Source organism: Lontra canadensis, unplaced genomic scaffold, assembly GCF_010015895.1.
Source record: "Lontra canadensis isolate GAN:19392208 unplaced genomic scaffold, GSC_riverotter_1.0 scaffold1, whole genome shotgun sequence".
Lineage (NCBI taxonomy): Eukaryota > Metazoa > Chordata > Mammalia > Carnivora > Mustelidae > Lontra > Lontra canadensis.
In genome coordinates this window covers 24,902,912-24,914,775 of record NW_022630995.1, presented here as the reverse complement: position 1 = coordinate 24,914,775, position 11,864 = coordinate 24,902,912, and the positions used below count along the sequence as shown (strand labels likewise).

At 32.6% G+C, this 11,864-nt stretch overlaps 1 protein-coding gene across 3 annotated transcripts in view; it reads right to left on the bottom strand.

The window, feature by feature from the left end:
* Positions 1–443: 443 nt before the first annotated feature.
* Positions 444–11,864, bottom strand: part of CHIC2 (cysteine rich hydrophobic domain 2) — a 55,007-nt gene continuing 43,586 nt past the window's right edge. For all 3 annotated transcript variants that reach the window (XM_032851788.1, XM_032851771.1, XM_032851780.1), the window contains exons 4-6: positions 4,744–4,800; positions 4,518–4,577; positions 444–805 (exon numbers count right to left, since the gene is read on the bottom strand). In XM_032851788.1, the coding sequence (XP_032707679.1) occupies positions 755–805; positions 4,518–4,577; positions 4,744–4,800 (168 nt within the window). In that variant the 3' untranslated portion in view covers positions 444–754. The remainder of the gene's footprint in view (positions 806–4,517; positions 4,578–4,743; positions 4,801–11,864) is intronic.

The following is an 11,864-nucleotide window of genomic DNA, read 5'->3' as shown; positions in this document are numbered from 1 at the left end:
TTATTATCTTGATCAAAAATATACACAGATTGTAATGCTACTATATTTTGTGATCCTGAGCTCTAGTAACCATTAGGTGCATGCATACCATTCATTATTTGTCTATTCTAATAAAAATAATTTAATCCTGCCTTACTACCTCTGAAGACAGAAATACTTTCAAAAATTTGATAGGTCTTCATAATGTTACAGATATTTCTGCTGTAAACAGAGCGTTAGGAATTGTATGGGAAAGGATATATTAGGTTCCAAAAAGCTAGTAAAGAAAACTTACTATTTTAAAATAATAACTATTTTAAATTTTAAAAGGAAGAAAAATAATACAAAGAGTGTGCTTGCTAGAATAGATAAGTAGAGCCTTACAAAAGTGTTCTTCTATATTATGGCATTAATAAATAAAAGACTGTGTGTACCTTGGTGATAAAATAAAAAAGGCTGGCCACTTTTTATGCTAATTTCAAATGTATTTTTTCGATAATACAAAAAAGTAATCCTTGAAAATCAGAATACATAACAGAAAAGAGCACAATAACTTAAGTATTAAACATTTGTATGAAATAACTTGCAAAGTTTGACAAAAATGCACACTTAGAACATGCGGTTATTTAAAAAAAAAACAAAACCAAAAAAAAAAACAGAAAAAAACACCACACGATTCTGTAGAACCAATGTTATGTCACCACCAGGAGAGCACCAAGCAAGGCACCATTGGAAAGACAACATACTTGGAAAGTCTCTGTAAATAAAATAAATGCTAATCTGGTCGAAAAATCGGTGTCTTTGGTAAAAATTCTATGAGGATGACCTGCAGAAGGAGGAAAAAAAAAAGTTTTAAAAAGATTTAAATAAATTTTTATCTTAAAAAATATTTCAGTTCTATTCCATCACTTATAGCAATTTGACAGTGCCCCTGAAGGAGAATGCATGCAGGGATGAATGATGAAGGGAGTCAGAGCTAGCGTTTCTCGAGAAATGACTACATGCCAAGTGTCTCATACATTGTGGATCTATTTAACCCTAACAACTTCTCCATGAGGCAAGTATTATAACCCTCATTTTACAGATCAAGACACTCATTATCCAAGTAATTATAACACCACAGCACTGTGGAGTCAGTACTTGAACAAAGGACTACCTTAACTCCAAAACTTTGCCCTTTCTACTGCACTTGTGGTTACAATCAACCCGTTTACTTCTTCTGCCTTCCTCCTTTTTATCTCACCCAATTCCATGGGTCTTTGGGTTCTAGATCTGCTCTCACGTTACCCTACCATGATACATAATCTCTTGATAATGGGTTCTTTATCTCTTTAATTTTTTTAAAAAGCTCTTTTCGTCTTAAGTCAGCAATATTGAAGCTTAAATTTGTACCAAAGGACCTTTTACTATGAAACTAAAGGAAAACCAATATAAACAAAATTCATTAACACAGAAAAACACAAGTTGACCAGAGCTAATTTTTATTCCAAACTTGAGTCGTCTTAAATGACAATCAATTATTTCCCTTGTTCCAGGCTCTGTATGAAACTGATGCTAAACAAAATATTATTTGAAAAGCTTCCAAGTTGGGTGAACTCCTCATTTTTCTTTCAGAAACTTGCCCTGATATAACCTCCAGGCTTGGACACTCTTCCACATTTAGGCAACTGGGCCAGAAACTTGCATTTTCACTCTTCAATTCTCCTGACTTTTGATCTGCCTCAATAAAGCAAGCTTTTCTACACACAACTCAAAAATATTCCTCTCCTACTTTAGTTATAATCCTGTACTAAGTCTTCAGCGGCACCCTCTGCCACTCTTCTGACCTGGTATTTGCTGACATAATGTTCCCTAACTTCCTAACAGTTTTTTATTTGAGCTGGATTCCCCCGTTTCTCAGTTACCTCATATAATAAATAAAGGGATTCGAAAAGATGACAAAATTCACTGCAGCTCTAAAATCTGATGATTAAACTAACTGATTTGATGTTGAAACTACTCATGAGTCAACATTCAATAAACACTTCCATATTTCAAATTTGTCCTCATTAGATAGTTTTTATAAATTTCAGGTCTTAGGGATGCCTGGGTGGCTTAGTTGGTTGGACAACTGCCTTCGGCTCAGGTCATGATCCCGGAGTGGGATCGAGTCCCACATCGGGCTCCCAGCTCCATGGGGAGTCTGCTTCGCCCTCTGACCTTCTCCTTGCTCATGCTCTCTCTCACTGTCTCTCTCAAATAAATAAAAAAAAAAAAAATTAAGGTCTTAGGTGTATGCATTACATTTTACAGTGTTTACTACCTAATGCAAAATAAAGGCTACCTTGACTATATTTGAATTATCATTAGTTTTTAAAGACTATATCCTACAACTTCTTTTCCTTCAGAAGGAAACTGGCCACTTGTCTTATTTCTTCTAAATCACACTATCTTACTGTATCTGAATAAAAGAAAAGTTGGTATCAAATTGGTATTTTTTCTAAATTGTCCCCAATATCGAAAGTATAATCAGGAGAATAATTCAACTAACAAATGAAATTTCTGTAAGTCAAAGACAAGATGAGGTCAAAGAGAGGTGTGGTAAAAAAGGCCCCAATTCATTAGAAAAATGGAGCACTCTTCTTCCTACTATTTTGCTATCTTAACTTCTGAAAATTATTTCTTAGGGAGTTTTTGAAATTATGTTATTCTCCCATGCAACTATCACAAATATACATACTCTGAGGAAATTTAGAAAAAATACATTTTTCTAGCAATTTTTATATATTTTTTCTTAAAAAAAAATTTGTATTTTAAAGTAATTTTTATCTCCAAAGTGGGGCTTGAACCCACAACCCCAGGATCAATAGTCACATGCTCCATGGACTGAGCCAGCTAGGCACCCCTATATTTTTCCTTTTGACAATTCTTTTGGATACCTCCCATAATGGTATGTGAAATAATATGGCTTTAGGAAAAGTGTTTATCTAAAAATTCATAATAAATTAAACTATTTTACAAACAAAGTACAAAGTTCAGAATGTTCTGAATGGTTAAATTATTTTTAGTTAATAAAAGAATATCATAAAAATAAACATGAATATTTGAGTGCATTTTATGAATGAATAACATTCTTAAAATTCTATCTGGCAATAACAGCACTGGAAATGACTTTCTTGTTTTCCTTCCAAAAGTAAATTTAGAAATGTATTAGTATTTTGGTTCATAAATATAGCAAGTATCTTTTCCCAAAATCCTTTAAATCATCCCTCCCCCCAAAATATATAAACTCTATATATTTTATAAGAATATATTTTATATATTCTTTCATCTATGATGAAAGCACAAGACTAGCATTTTCATAGGTCAATCTCAAAATAAGTTCTTTGAATATGCTTTTTAATAAAAAAAAGTATCAAGTATCTTTCTCATCATCATAAATTAACATGTTTGATATAATAGATAATGATAAAATCTACATTCTTTGATTCACTGAATAGAGCTATTCTATGAAAAAAGACATTTTTAAGATGTCTTTTATGTTCAAGGCTAGAAATGGGATTTGACTGTATGATAATGAAAGAAAGGAAAAATGCTACAGAGAAAAATGACTTTATGATAATTTTCAACTATTTAAGCACTGTTTTAATCAATGTCTTGGTCACACAAGCTCTCACACACATGCACACACATACATATACTATCTACGATGCCTATATTGTTTTAGATAATAGACAAAATCTGCCAGAAATGTGCCTGGTTACTTCACAAAGACTATGACTTTCTTTTTCAACAAATAAGTCTTCTACAGATCTTAATAAAGTAACCTTTCCATATTTAAAATAAAACACCCAAATTCAGGGGAGAATAAACAAAAAATCATGATTTTCTACAGTATTCTGAACTTTTCAAAAGGAGAAGAATTGTTCAAGTAAATCAAGGAGTCAGTAAATTATATCCCATACTGAATAAACTCTAAAATTCATTGTACACATGTGCCAATTAGGTCTCTTTTAAAGAATACAGAATGAGCAACATCTCATCTCCTGCTTTAAAGATAATTTTTACAAAACAATATTCTAATAACATTTCAAAAGATTCTTTAAAGGCCACTGAGGTATGGGCAGTTAAAATCTATAAAGGCTAAAGGTTTCTTAAGCTCCAACGGCTTGGCTGAAAGGTTTTCTTCCATACTTGGAAACTTGATTAGCATTATATAAAAAAGCCATATCTGACTTGCTGCGTAACCAAAGTTGTGGTTATTCTTTATACAGCATCTAAAATTTCACACTCCATCAACACACGTTCAGGCTATTTTATCTTGGCAATTAATTTATTATTTTTCAGAACACAGTGAAGCCTTGTTTTCAAGTCATTCATAACTTTATAAATCAGTCTTGCACATGAAACCATGCATCTGTGAACCGTAGAAAATCCCTGCGCTCAGGAGATTAAGCTCCTGACACCTTTGCTGATTAATAATCATGGAAAGAATAAGATCAGAAGCAAAATAAATGATCATTTAATAGAGAAACTCACAAAACAGCCCTTTAACTTACATATTCCATCATGTTATTCGTTTCACATTTCCTTTTGCTCAGTCTCCAGTGCAAGCACAGCTAGACAAGTAGGAGAGTAAAAGAAGAAAAATGAGCTCTATTTTATTGCAGCACACAGACTAACCCATTTGTCCACCTTTCATATTTTTAGTTCAACAAAAGCATCTGTTTCCATACTGTGCAATTCAGACCCCAACAGTACGAAGCTGCTCCCTGTGGTACTCACCTTGTGGTATAACCTATTGTTTTCCCATTCTAATAACTTCTCAATCGATCTTCGTGTCTGGAAGACAAATGAGAAAAAAGTTTACTCTTGACTGGTTTTAGAAAAACTTTGTTTTGCAGCTGTTTTTTGTGTGAAAGGGAGAGAGGTAGAAGACAGTGACTGAGTGAGTACATGGTGGTCTGTAACACTTTCAGCATTTTTGTACTAAGTAATACCCTGAACAGAAATGGTACTCCTATTATAATAAAGATATGGTTTTATTCTTCAACACTGTATCTTTTTTTAACTGTTTCAAATTTACTAGCCTCTGATACGAAACTATTAAAGTCTTTTAAAAAGCTAATATCAAAAATATAAATAAAAATAAGAATGAAAAAATAAAAAGTTAACATCATCTACCAAATGATATAGATTTTAATGCCCATTTCTTTCAAAAATATTTCTGTAGTACTTAGTGATAAAAGTTCCTTCACTCATATTTTAAAACAAGTTATTTAAATATTAGTTAACAAAATGCAAATGACTTCAGGGTAAAATCAAAAAGAAAATAATTAAACATTCACAAATTTTAAAAAATCCATTAGCTATCAAAACAAATCAAAACAAAACAAATTTGCGCATCACATTTAAAAGTCTGTTTATTAATTATTCCAAGGATAAAGATTTTCAGAGACAAAATATATATAAACCACAAAAATGATACTAAAATCAAATACTAAAATCAAACGCCTAAGTCAATACTACTGTTAAAGGAATCAACTGAGAAATGTAAGTTCACTTGATTTCTGCAATATCTACTGTGCAGCAGGAAATGTGTCTTGCCTGGAAGTATGAATAAAGGAGAGGATAATTCATGATGCCAGGTGTTAGGATGAGACGGACACAGCTGCAGGTGCAAAAGGGACAGTGTTGCCGCAAGAAGCAACTGCAACTTGGCGCAGCTGCAGCTTCCTTGCAAGGGAAGGAGAAAAGCATCTAGTGCTATTAACGTGTACAACTGAGTACTAACAGTCAAATATGAAAATCTGCATGTCAAGCAAGGATGAGAGAGGTAAAAAATTGTTAGGATCAAGCTGGTTTTGAATAGTTTAATGTTACATAACAAATGGTTAATATTTCTTTAAAGTATCTACTGTCATCTAAGTTACTGTATTACCTTTTAGCATGTAGTACGTACAAAAGATACACTAGTCATAGAGGTGCCAATTATAATTCATAACTACCAATGAATTACCCACTATTACCATTTTCCAAGCTTGTGTCATAAAAATCAGAAAATCACCTAACTCTGAGCAATAACACGCCAATGACTAATTTATTACATTACTTTTTTTGAACAGTTTTTTTTTTGGCAAGAATTTTAAGGGAGAAAAAGTGCCCTTGTTAACAATGATCAGCAGACCTCACTTGTTTCTTTGTAAAGATAGCCTTTTAGAGGCAGCTCTCCTTTTAAATGAAAATAGGGCAGCAGTTATGGTCACACTTTTTGTTAATTTAGTTGCCAGTCAGCCCCAAATCAAAAGAAAATAAGGCTGCAGAGTGTAATTAACATTCAGTTCAGTCGTTTTGTCCCTTGTCTAGCCCCCAAGCTTTGTTAAAATTGCCATCTGAATGCTGAAGGCTGTAGGGAAATCGATTTGATTCTAATCGCACCATGAAAAGAACATGATCTAACTGCTTTCAGCCCTCCGTAAATCTGTACTAGGTCTTTAGCACAATGCAACTTCCAATTTAAAAAGCACTGAATGTCTCGTCAATGACTTTGTGAAGAAAAAAGAACAAGGAGCAGACATAAAAATTCCAATAGTTGTTTAAGCATTAAAGTTCATTTGCATCACAGCGAACCTGAAAAGGGCTGACCTCTCAAACCGCCTCTCAGGTCTATGAAGTTGTAGCCTTGACAAGCTCACATTGACAGAGCTCATTGACTCTGAAAGGCTACTCTATCAATGGTGAAAAATGGCAATAGGTTCTACTCTGAGCAGGCATCTGCCTGCCCACCCGCTGCTAAACCAATGGCAAAACCGATTCAAAACCTGAATCTACCTTGTAATCTTCCTTTCTAGGACTTTTTAATAATAGATTAAGATTACTATACAATTTGAGGTTTTACTTTTACTGATGTTTAAAAAGGGGGGTGGAGGATGAAATAACTAGGGTGGGGAGAAAAAGCCATCCAAGTCCAAGGTTTTGTATCGATGTAAAAAAGTAAAAGCTTAACATTACATTCAGTAAATATTCATTACTCAAAGAAAAAAATGTAGTTAATCATCATCATATTTCACAAATTTAAATCTAGGCTATATTATAATAAGAATGGATCTCATTAGGAATGGATCTCATGGTGTATAGGATACATACAAAATCAATTTAGAACTGGAAGATAGTTACTTTAAATAACTTAAGTCAACTAGCAGTTTTTGGATAAAAGGTAATTACGAAGTATAAACCTAAAATTCCAAAATGTTTATGTAGGAATTTTGAATTTGCTCTTTGCCTCTAATTAGGAGTTTAATGATAGGGTTTGATACAATAATTGTATCTTACAATATTTAAGAACTCAAAACAAAACGAACCCTGATATGCAATATTCTGAATAAGCATCTAACTATAAAATATTTCTACATACTTGACAGTCTGGAGAAAAAGCTGTGAATTAGCAGCATCTAATCTTGCGATAAGACTTCTTTCCTGCTTGACAGGTGAAAAAAAAGCACTTGCACGTGCAGCTTAATTAATCATTGCACTTGACATCTCAATGATTTACAGTGAGGAGCAGGTGAGAACATACAAAACCAGAAAGGAACCCTTGATCTAAGTGGAACATTTCTAGGACACTAAGGTGACAAGTATATAGATTCTAGCAGTCATTTAAAAAAGGAAAGAGAAAGAAAGAAAGAAAGACTGTGCCACAAATTATTTGTTAGTAACAACAAAAGCTCAAATTAAATGGAAGAAAAAAAAGCTTTAACTACCAAGAATGTTTAATACTCTGCAATTATTTTAGCTAAAAAAAAAACCCCAAAATATATTTTTAAGCTTAAATACAATGCCAATTTAGCAAATACTGAAAAAAATATATGACACCTCAGCATTTATAAAAGCTATTTAAAAGCCTTTCAACATGAAAAGAAAGCATCTTATAACTGCAGTCATCTAGAAATAACAGTGAAGAGTTTAGGTCCACAGGGTTGTAAGACAGCTATCTCTAAAGAAATTTAAGATTCAACACTTCCAAACTCTATTAATTACTACTAGTCAAGCAAATCTAACCATACAAAAATCTGTTCTTGATTTTTAAAAGTTTGTATCAATCATCAAATTCAATATAAATTAAAGTAAACTAATATGCATCAGAAAGAAAATAGTACATACAGGGCCTGTCAACACAAAATACCAAAAAAATCATCTTTCAGTATTCTAGGCCAGTGGATTTCTAAAAATAAATCATCTTAATTTTCTTAAAAGAATTTGGTCCTTGTGAAAAGCACCAGACTGATAGTCATGGGAACTAAAAATCTTCTATTTAACTGAAAAGAACAGGGGAAAGGGCAGTGCAGGCTTCAGTGCTAGCTTCCCTACAGTGGGCCTTAATCCTTTTCAGTGTTCACACCCTGGGGGTGAAAGGACAGGTTAGTGGTTCTCTACCAATGAATCCTCAGACCCGCAGCATAAGATGATCAACAAGAAATCTAATTTTATCATGGATTCTTAATTAAAGGGACCAAGACCACCAACTCACACCATGCAAGCAAAACAAGTTTTTAAGAGAATAATGTCGTGCCATTATCCTGGTCTGGAAGGGGACAGCCCCAAGAACTGGACTCCCACCTATCTTCCTTATCACAGAGCTCACTTTTTTTTTCCCCCACACATTTCTTCATTTCAACACCTTGCTAATTACATTCTTCTCACATGTGAAGTAACTATAATATAGCCATTCGGCAATGTTAAAGTAAAAAATAACAGAGATTCAAAAACGTTTCAATTTCTAAATAAACTTACTTAATACACAGACTGCTTAATACACAGACAAAGGATAGAAACTTTGGCTTCTATTTCTATTTCCTTTGATTCCTTTTAATTTTTTGATAGAATTGTGGAAATAAGTGAAAACAGGAAAACCGTAATAGATGTAAAATGGCCTGGATAATTCACAAAGTGGCTAATTAAATAATGATTAATTAAAAATTTACATTAGATATACCGCATTATCAACTTCCAAAGAGGCATCTAAAGTACACTTACAATAGTAAAATACCTATAAAGCACCTAGAAAAAGTTAAGTTAGCACAACTAAAAATTAGGGTTTCTTGAAAATTCAAATTTGACTTATTATGAAGCATTTTTGCCATTTTTTCTAAATAGTATTACTTCCTAAGGAATAAATTACTATTCCTTATAAGCAAATTACATGCCATTAGATATATAAGTATTTCAGGGCAGCAAGGACTAAGTGTATTATTCCTCTACTTTGTTACCACTATTATTTAATAGTATACTCATTACCAATGATTCACTTATCACAATCAATTGTTTGAAAAGTGGTTTTTCAAAAAGTGGTTTTCTAGAAGTTTAAAAACTAAAATCAATGGAAATCTCATGAATTTTAAAGTACTTCAAAGCCAAAGGAAAAAATGTTAAATGTGGAAGCTGTAACAAAAATTTCTCTGAAATTTTCCCAAGGAAACAGCCTTCTTAACAGTCTTGAAAACATAAAGATGCTAAAATATGTTAAGATGTATAAATAGAATATCTCACTAATAACTATAGAAGTTCAGCTATTTAAACTTAAAATACCTGACTCAATAAACTCAAACTTTATTTGAATGAGATTTATTCACAATATCACAATGTCAAAGAGCAATTTCAAATGCTCAATTTCTTCTTTAAAACATTTTAATTTTAAACTCCTAAATTTATAATACATTAAGCTTTAACTAGAACAATGCTTCAAATATATGCATAATCTCATTTTCTAAAGTATTTTAAGTATTTTCAAGTAAGAATTATACTTTCTTTTGACATCTGTACAAATTGAAATTGCTAAAATAAGTGATACAACAATGTTTCTAGTTACAAGTCATTAGAAGGAAACCATATGACATTTTAAATGAATTATTTTAACAAGAGAAAATTACTTGAGTCACCTGTTTCTTCTGGATTAAAGTAAGTCTTACACTGCAGTGATGTGCAGAAAATTAAATGGCACACCTTGGTATTGTGACATGTGAAAAATCTGGATTCAGCAAAAAGACAAACTAGAATATGATCAGATTCTTCAAAAGGATGTTTAAACAAATTCCCTTCCTGTACTTAAAGGCTCCTTTTAAAAATTGTATGTGAACATTAACTTTTAAATAACCTAGATAAACTAAAACATCCACCAAAATATCATCAGAACAACACTTTTAGTACTACTTGTGAAAAGTAGTATTTTGAGATGAAGATAAGCTAGGCAACTATAGAAACGTGTGTACCAAAACTATAACTATGGTATGCTTAAATTCAATTTCATCAAGTTTATGACGTAGGCTAGTGGTTCTTACCTTTTTTAGGTTACTCTACTTGGTGAATGATGAAAAAGTTATATATACATAAATACATAAAATGTTGCACATGATATTAAGGGAGTTATCCACTACCTCTGATAATATTTCAGTAAATACGGGTAACATCTCAAAAAACGAAAACGAAAACTGCATTCATTGTGGGTCCACTATACTCAAATAAATGTTTTTAAAAGCTAAAACTGAATTTTAACTGACATCAGATGATTAGAAAAACTGTTCATAAGACAAGTGAATTTCACTAAGCTAATATAATCCAAGTATTACTATCAGGGATTTTTAAAAACTATGTAATTACGCAAGAATGAAACACTGGTTAGGACCAACAGGTGAGAGGAAAAGTCACTTGCTAAGTGATTATAATGGACAACTAAAGAAACAAAAAGGGCTTATAAAGAATAGTATCTACTGATCTTCACATCCAACTAGGTGTCTTTCCTTTGTTACCATATGTAATATTCACAAAGCATCCATAAGGCATCTTGATTTACCTTCATTTTACATATGAAAACTACAGCTTAAAGGGGTTAAGAAATTTAAAGCTACACTAGAAAGAGGCCAGGATATGAAACCAGGATTATATGGCCTTCAATATAATGCTCTTTTCATTACACACCAAAGCTATGAATTTGTAAAGAATCTGTAGCTTGTCAAATAACACATCTATGGCATGCAAAAAGTATCTAAACCACTAACGAGGCTATTGGCCTCGATCATCCAACTTACTCTAAAACTAAATTCTTTCCACCTCTAAAATTCTGCGATTCTAAGGTCTGAAAAATACCCATTCAATTACTCTATTCCTCAGTCTCAATGAGATTCATCCAAAATGTGTTTTATTTTTTATACCTTGCCTTATGCAATAAAACACGACCTGAGGTATATTTCTATTTTATACATTAAGTACACAGCCTTATTACAGAATTTAAGTGGTTTGCCCAAGGTCATACATACCATTCAGGGGAATGACAGGATTCAAGCTCAGATCTCCAAACTTTAAGCCAATGGTTTTTGTTTGTTTTTAGATTTTATTTGTCAGAGAGAGAGAAAGAGAGAGAAAGAGAGAGCGTGCACACCAGCAGGGGGAGGGGCAGTCAGAGGGAGAAGCAGGCTCCCCACTAAGCAAGGAGCCTGATGCAGGACTCCAGGATCATGACCTGAGCAACAGACAGATGCTTAACCAACTGAACCACCCAAGCATCCCTAAAGTCAATGTTCTTTCCACTTTGGATAACTATTTCTACTTGCATCTGAATTTTTTAAAATTTCAAATAAAATGCAGAAACAAGATAAAAACAATCGTCTAATTCTTTTCTTTCAATCATGCAAAGAACAACATCATTCCTTACACCAAGTAAAAGTAGCTGGAGACTTCTACACTCCACTGCCAATAGAAATGAATAAATTGAAGTAGAAAAAAAGCACCATTGTTTTTAAAACATCAGAAAATTCTGAAAATAACACGAAATACATGAAATAAAATCCAGAGACGAAAAGAGCCATTCTTAAATCATTTGATGATTACTGGCCATTTTCTGTTTGCTGATTCTT